This window comes from Geotrypetes seraphini, chromosome 4, assembly GCF_902459505.1.
Source record: "Geotrypetes seraphini chromosome 4, aGeoSer1.1, whole genome shotgun sequence".
NCBI classification, from domain to species: Eukaryota; Metazoa; Chordata; class Amphibia; order Gymnophiona; family Dermophiidae; genus Geotrypetes; species Geotrypetes seraphini.
The window spans coordinates 260,061,852-260,084,752 of NC_047087.1; the positions used below are offsets into that span (position 1 = coordinate 260,061,852).

The 22,901-nt window shown below is 43.7% G+C and overlaps 1 protein-coding gene across 1 annotated transcript in view; it reads right to left on the bottom strand.

Annotated features, from left to right (window-relative positions):
- Nucleotides 1-17,593, bottom strand: part of LOC117360103 (cone cGMP-specific 3',5'-cyclic phosphodiesterase subunit alpha'-like) — a 121,977-nt gene extending 104,384 nt beyond the window's left edge. Inside the window, 2 exon segments of the mRNA XM_033943772.1 lie at nt 6,495-6,623; nt 16,363-17,593. Of these exon segments, the coding sequence (XP_033799663.1) occupies nt 6,495-6,623; nt 16,363-16,905 (672 nt within the window). The 5' untranslated portion in view covers nt 16,906-17,593.
- Nucleotides 17,594-22,901: the final 5,308 nt, after the last annotated feature.

Genomic DNA, 22,901 nt, shown 5'->3' on the forward strand with positions numbered 1-22,901 from the left:
ACAGCCACAAAGTTTTGATACGTTTGGAGGGGTGTTTATTGAAAGCTTCTGTTCAGTTCAGAGTAGTTTACATGAGCTTCTGTAATGGTGTCACAATACTGAGCTAGCGTTTTCTGAGAAGGTTTTCAATACAGACACATTTGCAACATAGTCAATATAATACTAGTATCGTGTCAATATAATACTAGTATCGTGTACTATGTTCATACTAAATCCTACTTATTTGCACACATAATACTTGTATTACGTTCATCTTAGATTTTCATACATCCTGATAATCCTAGTTATCTGTACTTTGTTTATCTTATCCTCAGCAATTCTGGGTATCTCTACTGTTTTCACCCTATCATATTCCTAGTGGGGACTAGCCAGCTATCTCCTCTATGTTGCATTATTAGTTAAAGCAGTCTGTGAAGAGGATGTTTTTAATCCCTTTCTTGAACATTCCTGTGTCTTTTCTAGTTTTAATTCCTTTGGGAGTTCCACCACTTTGGAGCCATCACTGAGAACATTCTTGTCCTAACGCTTTTGTATTTGATGTCTCTGAAGGAGGGTATTTCCAACAGGTATTCTTGGCTTGAGTGCAGGACGTATGCTGGTGTATGTCATCTGGCAGCTAGATACTGTGGTTCCGCGAGATAAATGATTTTGTGTGTCGGCAACAAGATCTTGAATTTTACCCTGCTTTAAATCGGGAGCCAGTGTAACTCTTTCAGTAGTGGGGTGACACGCGTCTGCCTTGATTTTCCCAGCAGAAATCTTGCTGCTGCATTTTGTACCATTTGAATCTGCCTGATGAAGTACTTTGGAACGCCCAGAGGGTTTGAATTGCAGTAGTCAAGGATTGAGAATACCAGGGTTATTATTACGTTGGACATTGCTTGATGGGTGAAGTAGAGTTTGACATAAGCATTTTTCACGAAGCGTCATGTCTAGGTTTGGGTTCAACAACAAACCCAAAAAAAAAAATTCAAAAATTCACAACCAACAGTTACAAAAATCAAAACAAAAATATTATTCAAAATGTAAGACTGAATAAATACAATTATCAGGCATGTTCCATAAAAGGTTAGATAATGGTGGCAAAGAGGAAAGGCCTCAGACCATATGTCCGTTTTCACATACCAGCCCAATGGCCGTACAGCCAGTATGGACAACAGTTTCAACCACTGGCCTTCCTCCACCACCCCCAATTAATGTGCAAAAATCATGCTGTGCAAAATTATACTTATAATATATTATCAGCATAATTTTGCCCAGCATGATTTTTGCACATTAATTTTTATAACTGTAGGTTTGGGTTCAGCCATTCTTCTAGGTTCCTTATACCTTCCATGGATGATTTTATTGTATTGCCATTCAGAGTTAGTTGGTATCTTGGACTATTTCCTCCACATTTGTTAATCAGAAGTAGTTCTATTTTATCCTTGTTAGGTACTAATCCATTTGTTTGGAACCATCCGAAGATTTTCTCTAGATCTGTCTTGATCCACATCCTATTTCTTTAGCGGGATGATCAGTTGGACATCATTTGCGTAGATGTAGCATTCCCATCCCAGTTTTCTGATGATTTCCCTAGCGGTTGGAGGAAGATGTTGAGCAGCATGGGTGAAATAGCAGATCCCTGTGGTACCCTTATGTTTGTTTCTTTCCAGTTGCTTGTGTTCCCCCGCCATTCTATCCTCATTAGTCTTTTGGATGCCATGACTTTTCCTTTTAGGCCCAATTCTATGCATCTTGATTTTAGCAGTGCGTATTGGATTAGGTCGAAGGCTGCTGAAAGGTCTAGAAACGCTTGCCATGCGTCTTCTCCTTTTGCATGGTGTTTGAGCACTGAGTCCTGTACTGCTACTAGCATGGTTTCACCATCAAAAAGATATAAAAAGAATATGAAGTCGGTCCAGAGGAAGGCTACTAAAATGCTGTGTGGTCTTTGACATAAGGCGTATGGGGACAGACTTAAAGATCTCAATATACTTTAGAGGAAATGTGGGAGAGGGTAGATATGATAGAGACATTTAAATACTTACGTGGCGTAAATGCACATGAGTTGAGTCTCCCATTTGAAAGGAAGCTCCTTACGTACCATCATGTTTCTATGTCTTCTGAACCCCGATTTGGCCTGGTCTAGCTTTGATAAGTTTTCTAGGAAGTCCGATATTGTTAGTGCCAACATTAGTACCAACATGGATGAGCAGCATTGGATAATAGTCATTAGGCTTGATGAGTTTCGGTAAGCTCTCAGAAACATCTTAGATTTTGGCACCAGGCAGACAGCATACCTCCCGGAACATCACGTCCGGTCTGTAGATGGACCCCTCAGAAGGGAATCACTAACCACCACTACCTTATACCTCCTAGTGGTCACAGATCCAGCAACTTTGCGGATTTTAAATTTTGGTCCTTCTTGTCCTTAACATCTCTTCAGGACAAGTGAAAATGGTATAGGAGTTAGAGGAATGGACTAAGGACCATGGAAACAGAGTTCAATTTCCACATCTACTATTAGCCTTGAATAGTTCCTCAGGTGTCCACTTAATTTGGAAGTTCTTTGGGGAAAGGAACATGTTATAACTAAACACTTATTACCATTGTGCTGTAAACAGTTTAATAAACATTTAATTTTACTATGCAATGGATACCCTTCTAAGCAGCTTACACACATCAAACTAAAATAATAATTCCAATAAAGCAAAGGAAGTAAAAATCATAATCTTCAAATGTTGGTCCTGTAGTCAAGATACTGGTTCTCTACGTCATATGCTACTAGAATGCCCGCTATTGCATAACTATTGGAGGACAGTTTGGCTTGACATCTGCTCGATATTTCCATACTGATACTCGGGGATGAACTTGGCCATTTAGGGCTCTCTGATGATGCAATAACTTACTCCATTTGTTGCTATTGATAGCTATCAAAATTATCCTATCTAATTGGAAAAATCTAGCTAAAGCGGAAGGGATATAGGGAGATAGGTTCGAACAAATGCTATGAAGTTCTTCTTCACCCAGAGGGTGGTGGACACCTGAAATGCGCTTCCAGAGGGGGTGGTTGAGCAGAGTATGGTTTTGGGTTTCAAAAAGGGATTGGACGAATTCCTGAAGGGTAAGGGAATCCAGGGGTACAATTAGAGGGTTACTATACAAGACAAAATGCTCTTGAGTAATAGATCACTACAGGTCATTGACCTGGGGGGCCGCCGCAGGAGCAGACTGTTGGGCATGATGTGGACCTATGGTCTGACTCGGCAGAGGCAATGCTTATGTGCTTATGTTTGATAGCTAAATTTGAACGAGTAGCTGCAGAACGCTCTCATGCACTTGACCGATTTAACAAAATGTGGTCCCCGCTGTTGGAGTACTCTATATTGCCATATCAAACTACTGGTTAATTAACCTCGGACTACGATCAACTATTTGTGTCACTGCTACCTTACCCTTTTTCAGCTGCTTTTCCTACTGCTACTTGCTGTCTGTTCTTTTCTATTGACATCCAGTTTGGACTACCAGAATTATTGTTACTCTCATGGCTCTTCGCTATTTTTTTCTAGTGATTACAGATGATTGATGATCCATGTTTCTTTCTCTGTACGATTTCTTCCCTTTTTTCCCTTTCCCTTATATTTTTCTTGTTCTTTGATCTTTGAATGTATTTGAGTTACAATGTGTCTATCAACTACAGTTGTATTATGCATCCTTTGATCTTGTTGTATGCTTTTTTGCTTTATTGTAAAACCCAATAAAACTTTTGAACTGAAAAAAAAAAATAAAAAGACAGGAAAAGTTACAGTAATCATTTGAGACCAGACTGGCAAACATATCACACAAGATATCTCCCAGAAAGCAATGAAAGAGAGAGACGGCATAAGAAAATGAAGAGTTCTAGGTTAAAAGTGTCATAAAATAGGGATTTCTTCAGTATTATTACTCAAACATATCATATTTCTCCTTCAGACTATTACTGGCAGGTTTTTTTTTTCCGGTTCTCACTTGAAGAAGGGACTGTGTACTCCCAAAGCAAGTCAACAAATGCTAGTCATATTTATTTGTTTCTGTTTGATTAACTTTAGGCCCTCTTTTACTAAGCCACAGTAGAGGTTCCTACTAGACAATGACATAGGAAAAATTTTTCACCATCCCTGCGGGAACTCATTTTCCCGTCCCTATGAGTTCTTTTCCTGTCCCTGCCCCATTCCTGCAAGCTCCGTCCTCATCTGCACAAGCATCAAACACTTTAAAATCATAAGTGTTCAAGACTTGTGCAGTTAAGGCAGAGCTCGCAGGAATGGGGCAGGGACAGCGACAAAACTCACGGGGATGGGACGGGGAAAAATTTGTCCCCTTGTCATTCTCTAGTTCCTACCGCAGCCCAGAGCGCTAAATACTCCAACACTCATAGAATTCCAATGAATGTTGGAGCATTTAGCGTTCTGGGCTGCAGTAGAAACCTCTACTGTGGCTTAGTAAAAAGGGGGGTTAATTTCAAGAAGATATTCAATTATTGTCTAATAAAACACTTTTTCAAAGTGATTTATTGAAAGACATTGCATTTTTTCCATGTGCTATTGTTGAAGTGCTAATGTGTTTGTTTCACCAGTACCACATGAACGCCTGCTAAGGAAACTAAAGAGCCATGGGGTGGAAAGGGATGTACATAGATGGATCAAAAACTGGTTGGCGGGTAGGAAGCAAAGGGAGGAGTGAAGGGCCACTACTCAGATTAGAGAGGGGTCACGAGTGGTGTCCCGCAGGGATCGGTACTCGGACCACTGCTGTTCAATATTTTCATAAAAGACATAGAAACAGGGCTGAAGTGCGAAGTTATAAAATTCGCAGACGACAACAAAACTTTTTAGTGGGGTTAGGAGCAAAGAGGACTGTGAAGATTTACAAAGCAAACTGGGAGAGTGGGCGAATAAATGGCAGATGAAGTTTAATGTAGAGAAATGCAAAGTCTTGTATGTAGGACACAGAAACCTGATTTGGGGGAGGGGCTGGTAATGGGTGAGAGTAGCCTTGAGAAAGACTTAAGAATAATGGTAGACAGATCAATGAAGCCGTCGGCGCAGTGTGCAGCGGCCTCAAAAAAGGCGAACAGAATGCTAGGTATAATCAAGAAGGGTATCATAACTAGAACGGTAGAAGTTATCCATCCGCTATATTGGGCAATGGTGCGCCCGCACCTGGAGTACTGCGTCCAATTCTGGTCGCCGTACCTTAAGGATATGGCGATACTCGAGAGGGTTCAGAGGAGAGCAACGCGACTGATATAGGGTATGGAAAACCTAACATATGCCGAAAGATTGGAGAAACTGGGCCTCTTTTCCTTGGAGAAGCGGAGGCTTAGAGGGGACATGATAGAGACTCACAAGATCATGAAGGGCATGGAGAAAGTGGAGAGGGACAGATTTTTCAAAATTTCAAAAAATACAAGAACGAGGGGGCATTCAGAAAAGTTAAGAGGGGACAGATTCAGAACCAATACTAGGAAGTTCTTCTTCACCCAGAGGGTGGTGGACACCTGGAATGTGCTTCCAGAGGGTGTGATACAACAGAGTACGCTACAGGGTTTCAAGAAGGGTTTGGATGAATCCCTGAAGGAAAAGGGGATTGAGGGGTACTGATAGAGAATTACTATGTAGGTCCTTGACCTGATGGGCCACCGCGCGAGTGGACTGCTGGGCGGGATGGACCTCTGGTCTGACCCAGCAAAGGCACTGCTTATGTCCTTATGTCCTTAAAAAGATCATTTAATTGAGCTCACTTGTTAAAGTTCTGCTTGCAGTTCCTCCTGTTCCCACCGCTGGAGGCCTACGGAGCAGGAGGGATTGAGCACCCCTCCTGCTCCCAACTTTTAGGTACGGGGGTGGGGGGGTGTCGGGTCGGGTCGGGCCAGGCCAGGAGTGGGCAATTTTTGTCTCTCCTGCTCTCTGCCACCCTTCCCCGCAGTGCAGCCCCGCTTTAAAACCATGAGCTCGCACTGCGAGGAAGGGCGGCAGGGAGCAGGAGAGTCGGGGGAACAAGAGAGAGTTGGGGCAGGCAGAGAGCAGGTCACGGCAGAGAGCAGGAGAGACGGGGAAACAAGAGAGAGTTGGGGCAGGCAGAGAGCAGGTCACGGCAGAGAGCAGGAGAGTCGGGGGAGGCAGAGAGAGAAGAGTCGGGACAGGCAGTACTCCGAGTGGAGCCTCACCAAAGATAGAGCAGTCGCATGTTCTTGATCAGCCAGCCAGTCGCTGCGTCAGGAAAAAAGGATATCTAGTAAATCATGTCCTTCCTGCTTTGCATGTCGATTCCCCTCATTTGCATGCACGAATCGGGATGGGATTGCTACACAGGTTAGTGAATCGGGTTGGAGGGAAATCGGATCGCAAAGGGCTCGCAAACCTATCAGTACACAATCGGTTTGCTTTGTGAATCTAGCCCTTTATCCTCTAAGAGAAATCACAGTATTATTCATCTACTCTGAGTCTTACATATTTAAAAATAAAACATACCTGTAAAATTTTGGAATAGCTGATCACAATACTTAACCCCGGAATTACAAAATCAAGAAGGACAAAAGATGCATTCCAAATGATTTCTTCTGTTGCAGTGGGCCAAATTAATGTGCAAATCTGAACGTCCTGTTGACAAAGCAAAAAGAGGAGATCAGATCATTTAATGCCGTTCCAACCAGCAGGGTAAATTATTCAACCATTTGATCTGAAACAGGAACGACAATCAGACTCCTGAAGTATTGAAAATGCATTATTATGAAATTCAAGCCTGCCTATGTAAAAAAAAAAAAAAAAAAAAGCTATATAACATTGCTTAGTTCCGAGGAAGACAATTTACTTTTAATTCACACCTTTTCAGGAGTAGCTCAAGGCAGGTTACATCAAGACAGTAGGTATTTCCCTGTCCACAGAAGGCTTGTAAATAAGGGGACATTTTTTTGAAATGTCAACCACTGCGGGCTTCCTGTATCTGGATTCTCCATGCTGGATCATATCTGGACACCGGTGCTGATTATTCAAGTAGTATCATGGCTGCTGGCACTTATCCAGTTACCAGAGAAATTCAGCATTTTTGCTATCCTCATTTTTATATGGCTAGTTACCTGCTTAGCTGATTTAATATTCTTGCTAACCGGAGAACTCCTGGCTCCTCCAAATTCTGCCCCCTAGATTACCCCTGCTCTACTCAGACAAAGCCAAGGTGGTCTGCCTGGATTTTCAGCACCATTATTTGGGTAAACGCTGCTGAAAATTCTGGTATGACCTGGTCAGCTAGACTTATCAAGGTAGATGCCACTTCTACCCAGATAGGTCTCGCTGAATATTGGCAATGAGGGTGTGCAGGACAATTCCATAAGGAAGCACCTGCACGTATGCATCACAATTATTTATCTATTGGGATTTATTAATTGCATTTTTCATGAAGATGTTGACCCAACGTGGTTTACAATACGAACAGTAATCAAATATATTTCCTATCTGTCCCGGCAGACTTACAATCTAACTGTGGTACCTGGGGGCAGTGGAGGGTTAAGTGACTTGCCCAGAGTCTCAAGGAGCAGGTCACAGCCTCAGCTCTTACCACTAGACCAACCCTCCACTCCTATGGCAGGAGGGCAGCAAGCCAACTAAGTGCTGTTTTGTAAGGGTATGTGTAAGTGGCATAGAGGCCAAACGAATTTCAGCATTGGCTTCAGATTTGGCACTGAAACCAGCCCAAAATCCAGGTTTCAGGTGAAACCTCCCACACTCTCTGCCACCCCTCCATCCCATCCAACCACTCATAGAGACATCCTGAGCCTACATTAGGAGCCCCGGTAGTCTAGTAGTCTCTTTGGGGGGTAGGAATGAACCCCTCTCATTCCTACTCTGTGCCACTGCTCCACTGCAATGGCTGCCGAGACTTCCCACGGCAGCATCACGAAACTGCCGTAGGAGGTTCCAACAGCTAGGCTGGCTACCAATTCTATACCGTATCATAGCCTCTCTTTCAAGTCTCAAAACACTAAAGAACTACCGTATTTTCACTCATATACCGTGTAAAACGCGCACACGGGTATAGCGCACGGGAAACTGTAATTTATGTAAAGAAATTTTTATATACCGCGCACACCCGTATACCGCGCATGCCGCCCCGACTCTCCCGTCGCCGCCCGACTCTCCTTTCGCTCGCCCCGACTCTCCTTTCGCCCGCCCCGACTCTCCTCTGGCCGCCCCGACTCTCCTTTCGCCCGCCCCGACTCTCCTCTCCCCCTTGAAGTCCTGTCCCCACCCTGAAAGCCTGATGCCCCCCCAATGTCCTATTCACCCCCCCCCACAGGACCGCTCGCACCCCCACCCCGAAGGACCGCTCGCACTCGCACTTGCACCCCCACCCCGAAGGACCGCTCGCACTCGCACTTGCACCCACACCCCCACCCCGATGGACCGCTCGCACCCCCACAGCCTCCCCACTCCCCCCATCATGAAGAAGCTGCCTACCGTTGTCCTGCTGCTTCCTCTGCCGGCAGTCCCGCTCCTTCTCTGAGCCCTGCGTCTGTGCTGCTTCCTCTTCCGGCGGTCCCGCCCTTTCTCTGACATCAGAGCGGTCCTTCGGGGTGGGGGTGCAAGCGGTCCTGCGGGGGGGGGGGAGGTGAATCGGACGTCGGGGGGGAACTATGTAAAAAAAAAAGTTGTAGAACGCGCTCACGCGTAAAATCGTGTATAATGCGCGCGTTATATGCGTGAAAATACGGTAACCTTTATCCACAAACTTCTTATTCCACCTACAAGAGTCCTAAGATCCTCCTCTCAACATCTTCTTCATACACCATCCTTGAAAATCATTAGCACACGTTGGGCCACCTCATTCGCAATTATGGCCCCTACAATATGGAATTCCTTACCACTTTATATCAGGGCAGAAAAAAATTTAGACAAATGTAAGGGAAATCTAAAGTGTTACCTCTTCCAAGACGTATATGACTGTTAAACAGACTTGGATACAGCCAGAGTTGTTCAATAATCCTTATTCCCTAGCTTACCTATTGTGGTTTACCTTTTATATATTCTTTACTTTTAATTTGTAGTTCTCCCTACTTTTCTATTGTTTTACGTTAGTCAAATATTGTTTAGTGGTTATTTATTTGTTTATTGTATCCCCCTTTTTAATACAAATTGTAAAAAAGCTTAGAAGTCTTGATTTGCATCTTATCAAAAAAAAAAATAATAAAACTTGAACCAACACAGGCAGGAGCGAGTTTTTAGTATTATTACTTAGGTTTTAATGAATTCTGTTAGAGTAAATAATTTGTAATACAATAGTCCAATCCCCATCCTTTTATATGGGAAAAAAAAAATACAAAAATTACAGGAGTTCAAATATGTAACTTTCTCAGACTGCTTATGGATCCATGAAATGAAAAATTGGCCATCAACATCGCGCACACAAGAGCACATTGACAGGGCAGATGCCTTGATTAGAGAAGACCGACGGATAACAGTGTCTCAATTGGCTGCAAATTTGAATATCAGCTATGGATCTGCATTTGCCATAATGCATGATGACTTGGGATACAGGGAAGTCTGTCTTTCTTTCTTTGTCTGTCTTTTTTTCTTTGTCTCTCTCTCCTTGGCCGCTGGCTGTCTGTCTGTCTCCCTGATCCCCTGCCTGCCTGTCTCTCTCTGTTGCGCCATGCCTGCCTGTCTCTCCATGGCCCCTCTTCTGTCTCCCCTCCCAGAGCAAACCAAGATTGCTGCCTGCCCCCCAGCACACTCCTCCCCCCAAAGAAGCCCCCTTTCCCTCTCTCCTTCCACTTCCCTGTACAGCAGTAGCAGCTGGATGTCTCGCAGCACCCGCACCCTGTCCGCCTCGTCCAGGCCGAAGGATACTCTCCTGCCGTTGCTTTTGGCGGTGAACCCTCCTGCAGTTGCTCTCGCCGCCACCTATCACCACCGCTGTCCAAACCGCCGCAAGCTGCTGCACGCACCGCAATTTGAACATGGCCTCAGAGGCACAAATCACGGAGGCAGGGATCACGCCATTGTAAGTGCGCATGCACGTTTAGGGTTTTATTATAGAGGATTGTTTTGATTAAACATGCTGGGTTTCTGTTTAAGAGGGTAGTAGACCTTCTTAAACCCCATGGGCCCAATATTCAGCCAGTGGTGGTCAGCATTTTCCTGATGGCTACCAACGTTATGCCTGGAAATTCAATGCTGGGCAATGTTCAGGCTTCAGCATTGAATTTCCAGGTTTGCGTAATAGGTTAAGTGTGATATTTAGCATTTATGCTGGTTTTTACAAAGCAGAGGTTTCTACTTTGGGCCGGTGAGGTAAATTCTCCGATGCTCAGTGAATTCCTATGAATGTCAGAGCATTTACCTCACCATCCCGCGGTAGAAACCTCTACTGTGGCTTTGTAAAAGGAGCCCTTAATTGGCTATGGGTTTCCGCATAAAGATAAGACTGACTTTTACGTGGTCCTACTTAGGCAGTTAATCTGGTCAGTTAAGTTCTAAAATTAAGTGCCAACTCTGCCCCTGGAATACCCCCAAAGTAACCAGTCTGAATGGCACTCACTGGTTAAGTGCTGCCAAAACTTTGCGGTTAGCTCCGAACAACTGATTTAACTGGCCAGAAGCCATTTCTCAGTAATTAAATCACTTTGATTATTGATCCTCATATTTTCAACTACCTACAGAGATTGGTCAACAGGTCAGTCATTTGTCTGCTGCTCTGTCATCACCTTCAGTGCCACTTGCTGCTTGCCCTGGGACTGAAAACCATCTCTTCTCCTCCGTGGTGATTTGCTTGCATGGGTGTCAGTGTCATTTGGCTGCCCTCTCACTGGGGTAAGAGGTTAGGGTGTCAGGTTGGGAAACAGATTTGCTCTTTTGTATACTTTTCCCGCTACTATTACTTGCAGTGCAAAATGGCATCCCCAGCCTAGGATCAGTGACCGCTCTTGAATTTAGGTTCACAGAGTGTTGGATCTGCAAATGCTGCAACATGTCACTGTCAAAAAGATGGCTCATCTGCTAATGTGAGGGTGGACCAGAAGATAAAAGTGTGAGAAAGAAACAAGGCAAGTGATGTGGAACAAAACAATCGGCAGACAATCTGGAAATAATATCAGATTTATTCAAGGTGCTCCTGGCAACAGTGCCCGACGCGTTTCGCCAAAGGCTGCTTCAGGGGCATTTACCTTACTGGGATCAGAAATAGATTCCACAAGGACTAAAAGCCAACTGATGCAAAGGAACAACTTACTCCAAATATGCAATAAGTCTCCGTAATCTCTGTCGAACGACCTCACCGATGCTCAGCATGTTAAATAGATTTTTCAGCCGTTCCTCAGCTACAAAACATCTGATAGCTGACAATTCTGCAAATCTCTCACATGACAATTCATCAGATACTGTGTCAGCCCAAACCAACGACAAACATTTATCACAGCACAGTGGGAAAGAGGATAGCCTGCACTCTGTTGGCAATGGCTTTGGGCTAGATTCACTAAGGGCACGGATCAGATCCGATCCGTGAGGGATCGGATCCGATCTGTGTCCGGGGGGGCTGATTCACGAATCACCCTCATGCAAATGAGGGCGATCGGAATCATGCCCCCAACCGCCTGCTTGGATCGCTCTATAGCGATTCCAACGCATGCGCAGACCAAGCCAAAAAGCACAGCCGCTCGTTTGCCCAGGGATCATATTCTGGATTGTTACTAATAATCACGAATTTACCTCGGAGACGTTCACATGAAAAAAAAAAAAAAGAGGGCAAGGGAAAAAAGGTCTTCCTGGCGGAGCACAAGCCGGGTGGACTTAAAGCACTTCCTGGTCTAGATTCTGATCTCCAACAGATTAGAACAAAAGCAGGGAAAAGAGCACTCTCTGTACCTTGAGGGAGCAAGGGTATGTATAGCAGGAGATTGGGGCAGGCAGGAGGGCTGAGAGCAGAGAAGCAGGGCAGAGAGCAGGGCGGCAGAAGGCAGGGTAGTCGAAAAGGACCTCAGCGACTGGTCCTCAGCAGTCGCTTATTTTTGGATCGGCCAGCCCAGTCAGTGTTGCTTTTTTATTTTAGTGAATCGCTTCCTTACTACATTTTGAATGCCGTTCCTCCTCATTTGCATGCGCGGATCAGAGGATGATCGGGACAGAGGTTAGTGAATCAGGTCAGAGGGAAATCAGGTCGTAAAGGGGTCGCTAAGTGGTCGGAAGTTGATTGGTGGGCTTAGTGAATCTAGCCCTTTATCTGCTGCTGGTCTCCTCCTTCCTCCCCCCAACACACTATATTTTTTTTCCTTCTTTTCCATTCTGTGCAGATGGAAACATATCACTAATCTTTCACATTTTCACTTGGAGTTGTAGCTGTTGGTCCTCTCCTCTTAAAGAAATCTCTCCAACTCAGCTGATGTATTAATTGGTTAAGATTTTCCTCATACTGTCTACTACTTAATCTAACAATGGGGGTGCTCTTGGCCCCATCAGTATCACATCCTACCTCCTCACTGGCATTTAGCATGTTATCAACTAGATTTCATATCTCCCTCCTGGGTTATAATAATGCCATTATCTGCCGTCATGTTTCTATTTTTACGGAAAGTGTGGTAGATGCGTGAAACAGTCTCCCAGAAGAGGTGGTGGAAACACAGACTGTCTGAATTCAAGAGGGCCTGAATTCAAGACAGTCTGAATTCAAGAGGGCCTGGGATAGGCACCTGGGATCTCTCAGAGAGAGAAAGAGATAATGGTTACTGTGGATGGGCAGACTAGATGGGCCATTTGGCCTTTATCTGCCGTCATGTCTCTATGTTTCTAATATCTGCTGCTGGTCTTCCATAATCCCCCAAACCCTGCACTGCTTCTGTCCTCTTCTACCCTCATATTACACTGAAGCAGGCAACTGCTGTTTCAAGTTTTCACTGGGAGTTTGCAGCTCCCAATGGTAACATATAGAAATAAAACAAAATATAAATTAAATAAGCTTTTTTTATTGGACCAAGAATGCATTTTTTGATTAGCTTTGAAAAGATAACCCTTCAGATCAGAAATAAGCAAATATTGACAAATATTGGAATATACTTTATAAGTCAAATATAAAAGCATTCCAATGACAGTTTCACAGGAAGAGGGAGGGGATGGGTAAGGTGAGAAAACAGGGAGAGCTGGGTGGATGAGACAGGGAGATAGTGACAGATGATAAGAAGGCGACAAAGCAGTATAATTTTATGGCTCGTAATTCAAATGAAAACCAAGCTCTTTGCTAAGTCCTGTCTGGTGGGTATCAAAATATCTGATTATTTCGATTTCAAAGGTCTTTTAACATTCTCACTATAAAATCATTTATGAAGTCAGGTCCTTTTGAAGTGTTGTCCAACGGAGGTGATATCCTGGTTGCATTGCAATGTTTCATGTGATATTTGTGCAGATTAAGCCTAGTCTTTAGCATCTGGCTTGTTTCTCCAATGCAGCTCCCTCTTTACACTTTTTGCACTGAATGATATACATCACATAAGAAGATGCATATGAAGGATCTCCTTGCACTGAATGTTTTTCCCTTGTGAGTGACTCTGGGATCCCGTGAAATGTGTTAGTAGATGTGTTCCATTATCTTCTTTCTAAGCTCTTAATGAAAATTTGAAACTGAAATTGCCTACTTAGAAGGGAAAAGGCATTCACTTTTGTTTCAATGGGTGCATTAAAACAATTGCTTATGTGTATGCATTAATGCAGGTTGTTAAAGCAGCTAGCAATACATTATGGCCCCTTTATATCAAGTCACGTTAGGGGTTTTTTTAAATCGTGGGCCGCTGTGGTAAAATCTCCGATGCTCTTAGGAATTCTATTGTCAGCGGCTGACAATAAAAACCCTAACATTACTTGATAAAAGGAAGCCTATGTTTGCTTGTTCTTTAATATGGTATGTTAATGCCTCTTTTGATGGGATTAATTAATTAATTTTTTTAAAAAAATTCTTTATTCAGTTTTAACTCTTGCAACAAGTGTACAAAATTCAATCAGATAATTCGTACAAATCACTTGACATTCTAACAATTATTGTCAAATGCATATAAAAAGACCCCTCCCCCACCCATCCCATTCATCAGGAATAAACCCATTAAATCACATAACATACCTCCCCATCACCACATTAAATATAGTCCTATGAAATAAAAAGGTGTCCAAGGTGTCTAATCATTAGAATATGCAATCAATGGCCCCCAAATCTTTTGGATTAATTTATTTTAAAATGTACAAAAAACATTACGTTCGTTATTTATTTATAACCCAAGCTAGACTCAAAAGTTCAGCGTGGCTCACGTAACAAAGAAACAGGACATTACCCTGTAAAGTACAATGAATACCATATCATGAACTCTTCATTAGCAAATATCATTAACTACATACAGTATTTCTGGCATAGATAAGTCTTTAACAATTTTGTAAATATCCTCTAAGAAGCTGAAAATCTAATTTCCTGTGGTAACTGATTCCACCAAAAGGCAGCCTGATGTGAGAATGTGAGGGGCTGCTGAAAAGTTCTCAGCCCACCCAACAAAGTTGGAGCAGTCTCCATCGAGGGTTATACACTTAGGGCTCCTTTTACAAAGGTGTGCTAGCGTTTTTAACGCACGCACCGGATTAGCGCGCGCTAGCCGAAAATCTAACGCCTGCTCAAACGGAGGCGGTAGCGGCTAGCGCACATGGCAATTTAGCACGTTAAGGCCCTAGCGTGCCTTTGTAAAAGGAGCCCTTAGTCCAGTGATTTCCCACTTTTTTTGGTTCCGTTTGAAAAATATGGAATGAAAAAAGCGGAAAATCGCTTGCCCTCGAAGGAGACTGCCCCAACTTTGTTGGCTGAACAGAGAACGTTTCAGCAGTCGACCTCATAGCCTTGTTATGCTCTTTTTATATTTCTTATGCTTCACTGCTGGAAAACAACTCGCTCGTCCACAACACATGGACCGATTAGAAGCCTAGACCTGAATTTTAATGAAAGACGCCCAAAATAATCAGTGGAGGGGAAAAATGTGCTCAGCTCCAGGACAGACTGGATAGTGGCAAGAAAGGGTTTGGTTCCCAGTTATGAGTGTTTGAAACAGGGCTCGTAGGGGACTCACGCCATATGGGCTTTCAGGATATTCACAATAAATATTCATGAGACAAATCTGCATATTCTGAGTCTCCAGTATGTGCAAATTTACTTCATGCAAGGATAGGTTTGGGAAACCCTGCCTTAAAAAGAAAACCATATTTTCTTCTAATTCCAGGCTATAATGACTTTGCTCTGTAATGCAAAAGAATGATCATAAAATAGGGGCTACACATGGTTATTCAATATATAAATACATTCTTGGTTTAAAATGAGAAATAAAAGCAATACCATGTTTGAAAAATGTACTCTAGTACCTCTAAAGCCTGAAAAGCTCGTTTACTGGCAGGCGTTAGACATGCTCTCAAAATATAATGGGGACTATAATGGGCGTTAGACATGGTCATTCCCACGGTCAATGTTGATAATGGCTGGAAAATACACTACATGTAATGATCAGAATAAAGATCATTTATTTTTCTCAGATATTCTTATTTTACCACAGGACTTCATTGCATAAAAAGGTATAAAAATGGTAACTTGCAATTGGGAAAAATTACGATCGCCTTTTTGGTGGGTGAGTTTATGCTCAAGCTATAGGTATGAGAAAATGAATGCTGATAGGTTGGGGCATAGCAATTTATTTAAACTGGTTTGGGGCCCGTTGACGTCTTTTATTACTTCATTATAGTTGTCTTTAATTTTTGTTTATTTCCATGCACATCCAAGACAGGGTGGGAGGGGATATCTCTTTTGTTTATTCCTTGATTGAATGTATTGGAAGGAAGGGGGGGGGGTATTTTTTTCTGCATTGTTATTGATTGAATATATGTGCTTCTTTTGATTATTAATGTTTGTATAATTTCCTGCACTTTGTATTAGTCTTGAAAACTTAATAAAAAAATTTTGGGGGGGAAGTTCATTTATTTTTGTCAGATATGCTTAAAAGATAAGAAGTGAGTTATCAAGGAAGGCTGTGGTTAAGACAGGTTATTTTACCACAGGGCTTCATTGCATAAAAACCGATCCTGGCTCCCCTCTAGTGCTATCTCAGTTTGAGCCTCTGCCATTGTACTGTGTAGATTTTGGATGGAGCTCTTCAGTCTTCTTGGTTAGGATGCTTTTCACGTTTATGTGGAGACGGGATCCTGGTTTCTACTGGGGCTGTGGGGCACAGGGTCTACACAACCAATAAGTTCAAAAACTAGTAGCCAAAACTATCGAATATTATCACCAAATCCACCCCCACCCCAAAACCAAACCAAACTACATGAAATCCACTCTCACCTGCCCATTCACTGAATGGGGTAGCACCTTGAAAAACAAGGCCAGAGGCAACGCCGTGAGGGCCGAATAGCCCCAGATGGCCACCAGCCCGCCCAGCACCACCTTGGCGTTCCAGCTGGCAGCCTGGTGCAGCTTCATGATGGAGACCATCCGCTCCAGGCTGACCGCGGCCAGCGAGATGATGGAGGCGCTGCCGCTCAGCCACATGACATAGAAGAGCAGGTGGCACAGGAAGTCCCCCAGGACCCAGGCCTGCGTCCAGCGGGTGGCGAGGATGAAGGGGATCATGCTGATGAAGAGCAGGTCGGCGCAGAAGAGGTTGAGCACGAAGCAGTGCGCGTTCAGCAGGCGCTTCTTCCGGCTCAGGAGCAAGAGCGCCAACGCGTTGGCCAGCAGGGAGAAGAGGAAGACCGCGGACAGCGTCGCCGTCTCCAGCACCGTGAAAGGCACGCCGCCCTCGCCTTTGAAGTCCGAGAAATAGGCGAAGGGGGTCCAGTTCGCACTAGCCGCGGCCTGAGAGGAGTTAGCCAAAGCAGCGCCCATCTCGTTTCTAGACGCGCGAGGCGACCATGGCCACTAACGCGCCGGAGGCAAGAAACCCTGCCTGCGCGCAAACGCTACCCGCATAGACTGAACGCGTAAGGTTCACCAGGGGCTGTCTTTAGGGAAAGAATCGAGCAAAGAAAGAGTATAGGTGGAAAAAGTAGCCCGTGAAATCTTCAGATCTGGTAAGGGAACAGCCCTGGCGAAATCTGACTGAGGGTCTTCCTTGTTTCATCTTCCCCTTTCGATTATAGCGCTCTTCTGTTAAACAAGGAAGTGACTATATCCACCCATCTCAAACAAAGATCGAGGCTGTGTGTTTTAACAATCTGCTGAAGGGATGGGGCGCTTCAGTTTGCTTTGAAACATTTAAGTATGTAAATACAAAGTTTAACTATACTTTCCCCACTCACATTTCTGATAAGAAAGGAGTTCTCAGCAACTAGGTCCGGAACATTCATTTTTGATTTCTCTATTTTAAATCGCCTACTTTTTATACTTTTTCAGGCTACTTTGCAAATTGATGGAAGCTTATTAAATATGATATTACGCACACCTGGATGAGTGAGCATCAAAATTTTCTGGATAGGGCAAGGGGCCGAGAGGATCCTGTCAGTTATCTTTTCGGGATATACCTCGACTTGGTAATTCAGTTTTTCCCACATCAGTTTGGACTTGAGGAGAATAGCTTTAAACACCAGTGCTCGATTCAGGAAAAAAAAATTCAATTCGATTTAGCCTATTGAATCGATTTTCAATTCGATTCAATTTTTCTGCCCAATTGGGTGTTTTTGTAAAACATCCTGGTGGTTTTATTTTATAGCCTCTTCACCCCCTTTGCCTTCTCCTAACCACACTGGCGCTGTGGTGTATAAACAAAATAAACAAACAAAAAAGACTTTTCCTCTCTCTGTTAAATCCTAACTCACATACCCAGTCTAACACCAACTCTGGCAGGATACCCGTTTCAAATCTGACATATTGTAATCACAAAACAGAAAATAAAATTAGTTTTTCTACCTTTTGTTGTCCGGTCATTATTCAAATCTTGTTGGTCCCAGGCTCTGGTTGTCTTCTGATAACTTGCTCGCCAGGATCTTCTTCTTTCTCCATGCTAACCATCAATCTTCCATCTCTGTCCTCCCCTTCCCTCTCTCAGAGGTCTGGCATCTTTCCTTTTTTTTGTCTCCACCCACAGATCCACCTTCTCTCAACTACCCTTTCATCCAGCATCGCTCCCTCCTTCCCCACCACCCCAGGGTCCACAATCTCACCCTTTCATCCCTAAATCCTATTGTCCACCATCTCTCTCCCTCTCCTCTGTTTTAGACCCATTATTTCTTCTCCCCAAGGTCCTGCATATGCACATCTCTTTGACCACCACCCCCCTTTCGTGTACTTCTACACCAGGGCCCCCTCCCCTGAAGGTGTGCATGTCCCCCCTGAAGGCCTTCACCCCACCCTTGAAGATCAGCCTGTCCCCCCGGAAGGCATGTACCACCCCCCTCCCTTGGAAGGCCTGCCTGTCCCTTCTGAAGACCTGTACCCCCCAAAGGCCTGCATCCCCCCCCCAAAGGACTACATCCCCACAAAGGACTACACCCCCTCCTCCCGGAAGGCCTGCACCCCCCTCCCCCTGCGTGTTTTTTATCAAAATTCAGCAGCCTGCCCTGCAGAAGATCGTTGGCTCTAGCGATCTTTGTAAACTGTCATAGGTTGTCCGAGTTGTCTTCTCTCTGCCGCGGTCCCGCCCCTTCTCTGACATTAGAGAAGGGGCGGGACCGCAGCAGAGAGAAGACAACTCGGACAACCTACGACAGCTTACAAAGATCGCTAGAGCCAGCGATCTTCTGCAGGACAGGCTGCTGAATTTCGGTAAATTGCTGCAGGAAGCCGGACACTAGCGGGTAAGCCACTTCCCGACTGACCCTCCTCACTCGCCCTCTAAAGCAGGAGCGGCAGGCCAGCAAGAGGCAGCGTTGCCGTTCCTGCTTTAGGGGCGAGGGGGAGGGAGGGTCAGTCAATGAATCGGGAGGCCGATTTTTTTGGTAGAGTAAATCGATTCGAATCGTGAATCGGGCAGCACTATTAAACACAGTTCTGCTGTTAAAGTTACACTAAGTAGGTATGTCCCTGTCCCGGAGGGTTTACAATCTGTCCCTGTCATGGAGGGCTTACAATCTAATTTTGTATCTGATGCAATGAAGGATTAAATGAGTTACCTGAAGTCACAAAAACAGTAGTGAATCTGAATCTAGGCAACCTGCTTCTCATCCTGCCCCTCTAATCACTTGGCCAGAACAAGTTCCAAACAGATTTTCTTATCATCATCCAAAGCTCCTCAATTGCAGTATATTGTGATTTTGTATATGGAAGACAGGACTATGACCTACTAAGTCAATAGTAAAGAATGCATAACAGACTAGAGAGTTGCACAGGGACAGAAATCCCACCCATCCCCGCCAGGATCCTCTGTCCCCATCCATCTCCGCAAGGAATTACCTCCATCCTCACCCTTCCCCATAAAAAGCAGTTTCTTTTGTGCTTGCGCTGCTGTTTTCCTTGTGGAATCTCTTTGGTGAGACACCCTTTTTTTGTTTTCTGTTCAGGTAATTAACTTATAAACCCCCCTCTTTTACTAAGGCTGACGTGTCCGTTATATTATATGGACGAACCCTGCTTCCAAAGCCTTCCATCCCCGTGGGAGTCCCGTTGGCTAGAGGGGGGTCCCTGTGGGAGTCCCATGGGTTAGGGGGGATTCCCACGATCCCCGTTCCCGTGCAGACCTCTATAACAGACCTGAACAGTAGATACTTTGAACATCATTTGAATTTATTTTTGCTATGTCAGGACCAGGAGTCCAAGTTAATAGAAGTATAGCCTCTTCCATCAATTGAGATGCTAAAAATATAGACCCATAACTCTAGTTCCAAATGAGAACTGCTAATGCTGAGCTGGTTGCAGAACCATATCTAGCTACCTTAACCTGGTGACTCACTCCAGCCCTCTTTAACACTAGCCTATGAACAACAAAAGTTAAAATATAAAGGTGACCCTTTATACTCTACCTCACTCACAACTCTTAAAGGTAGAAAGCCACAGCCATGACACCAAATGCCTGAAATCAACAAATTCAATCAAACAGGTAATCAGAGGCCAAGGACTAGAAACTAAAATCTCCCAATCCTAAATTCAGGTAAGAAAAATAAGCCTCTGAAGCCAAAAGTAAGCATAGACCTATTTTATCTGCTAATTATGACCAATATTTCTAGCCATCTCCTGGCTTTCAATGACAATGGTATGTAACAGACTGCTGTAAGGGTAGTTTTATAAAGCACGTTCCAAGTGTAAGACAGGCTTTTTTTTTTTTTGAAAGCTCTTTTAAAATTATGCATAGGTATACAGTATATACACATGAAAAGTAGGCAAACCAGGAGATTGCACCTATTTTTGAATAATGGCTGCAGTCCTTCCCAGACACATATGCCTCCAGATTCCACATAAATTTGCACACTATCAAAGAAGCACATGCAAACTAAGTAGCTAACAAGCCATTATGTTGGATGTTAGCAATCAATCATTGCAGTTAATTGGCAGCAATTAATTCTAAACTTGCATCTGCCTGTGTGCTGTACTTACTATAACCGCAAATGCCCACATCCCTTAGAGTGCAACTCAAAAGGGAGCATTGCCAGGGGCATTCCAAAAATTTACAGGCAGTGTTATAAAATACTGCCATTCCTGTACCCAAATTGCCAAGGTTCCAGTTTTAGAAAATAGCACTCTGCATCAATTTTTTCCAACACCCAAATTTGGACACCGTCCTGTTTGAGTACTTAGGCTATAAGGTAAATAAATAAATGTTTATAATACACATATTTACTCCTTTTTCAAATAAAGTGTGAACAGGTGCATTAGTCATGATAGTTCTGAGACTATTTCATAAAAGTACATGTCTATTACCCCCTTTTACGAAGCCATATTAGACTTTTCTATTGCCAGCTATGGCGGTATTAGCTCCAACATTCAAAGGAATTCTATAAGCGTAGAAGCTAATACTGCTCTGGCTGGTGATAAAAAAAGAGCCTAACACAGCTTTGTAAAGGGGGGGGGGGGTGGTTACTGTCTTTATAATATAGGCACCTTTTGGACATAAGAACCCCAGCATGTTTAGTAACTAGCAATTAGGGTATAAAAAGCAAGACTTGCCATGCTCAGTAAGACAAAAGATCCCTATAGCTCTGTATCCTGCTTCCAGTAGTGGCCAAAGCAGGTCACAAGTACCTGGCAGAATCCCAAGAGCTAGCAAGATTCCATGCATACTGATCATAGTCTTCCACTACATGTGATCGAGGCCAGCAGCGTGCCTGATTTTAAGGCCAGATGGGATCGTCACGTGGGATCTATTCACAGGGCAAAGGAAGAGGAGGGATCTATTCACAGGGCAATGGTAGGGGAGGGACATTAGGGTGGGCAGACTGGATGGGCCTTGGCCCTTATCTGCCGTCTATTTCTATGTTTCTATGGGGATAAGCAGTGGCTTGCCCTGGCTCCTAACACGTTGTAGAGACATTTCCTCCAGGCATTGCTAGGTAACTTCACGGAGTATCCCCTAGTCTCGCTACTTTTTGAAACAGTAAATAACCAATTCATTATTACCCATTCCACTCGGGGTTTTGTAGACCTCTATAATTTGTGCCCCCCTCCCCCTGCTGTTTCTTTTCCAAGCTAACGAGCCCTACCCTCCTTAGCCTTTCCTAATATGAGAAGAATTCCACTCTTTAATCATTTTGGCTACCCTTCTCTGTACCCTTTTTTTAAATATATAGATGTAGCAACCAGAATTGCACACAATACGCAAGGTGCAGTCACACCAAAAAGCAATACAGGAACATTAGGTTATTTTGTTTTATTTTCTATTAAGTCGTAAGGTTCTATTTGCTTTTGTGGTTACTGCCACTGCTGCAACACACTAAACAGTTTTGAACATATTGCACATGATGACACCTAGATCTTTTGTGTGTGGGGGAGGGGAAGGAGGGGGTAAGTGCTAATGTTGAACTTAGAATCATGTAGTTATAATTTGGATTCTTTTCCCCTGTGAATAGCACCTGGCACATGCCTACATTAAAATTCATCTGCCATTCAGATAGCCAGTCTTAAGGTCCGCCTGCAATTTAACTTTGAATAGTTTGTGTCATCTCCAAATGTAATCAGCTCACTGGTTGATCCAATTTCCAGATCATTCACAAATATGATTTTTAAGAGACACCTGTCCCAGAACAGATAACTATCCCCCTCCATTACAAAACCATGCTGGCTGTGGCAGTAACAGCTTAGATGCTCATAGGAATTCCATGAGCGTCAAAGCTGCTACTGCAGTGGCCAGGGCTAAATAGTCTAGAGCAACTTTGTAAAGGGGTGGTATGGCACTCCATTTTTATTCACCTTTTCCATTTAGACAGTTGTCCCTTATCCCATCAGTTACTAGTAGAAAAAGAACCCAAATGTAAGCCCCGTGTCAAGACACTCAGGACCTTGGCTGAGTTGCTTTAACTCTCTATACCTCACCTATTTAAATGTATAATCTCCCAAGGTGTGGCTCACTAGTAGAGCTGCTGCCTTTGCTCCCAGGAGTTATGAGATCAAATCCCAGTGCTGCTCCTTGTGACCGTGGCAAGTCACTTAAATCCTCCACTATCCATCACTTTGAATGGCAGCTTTGAAATGCTATTGCTAAAGCCACAAAAAAGCAGTATACATGTCCCCATTCCCTTCCATAAGCAAGCATTGTACTTGTCTTGGCGTATACTATGAATTCATCAAACTAATACTCACCATTTACAGAAATTAATATATTGACTTCTCTAACCCGTAATAATTTTTCTGTGAAGATCCAAAGGAAACAAAATACAGGTGGGTGTTTTCTCTAGCTAAATTGGTCTATGTGGCTTAGAAATTCAGTCAAGCTGGTAAATACATTCTTACGCACTTGT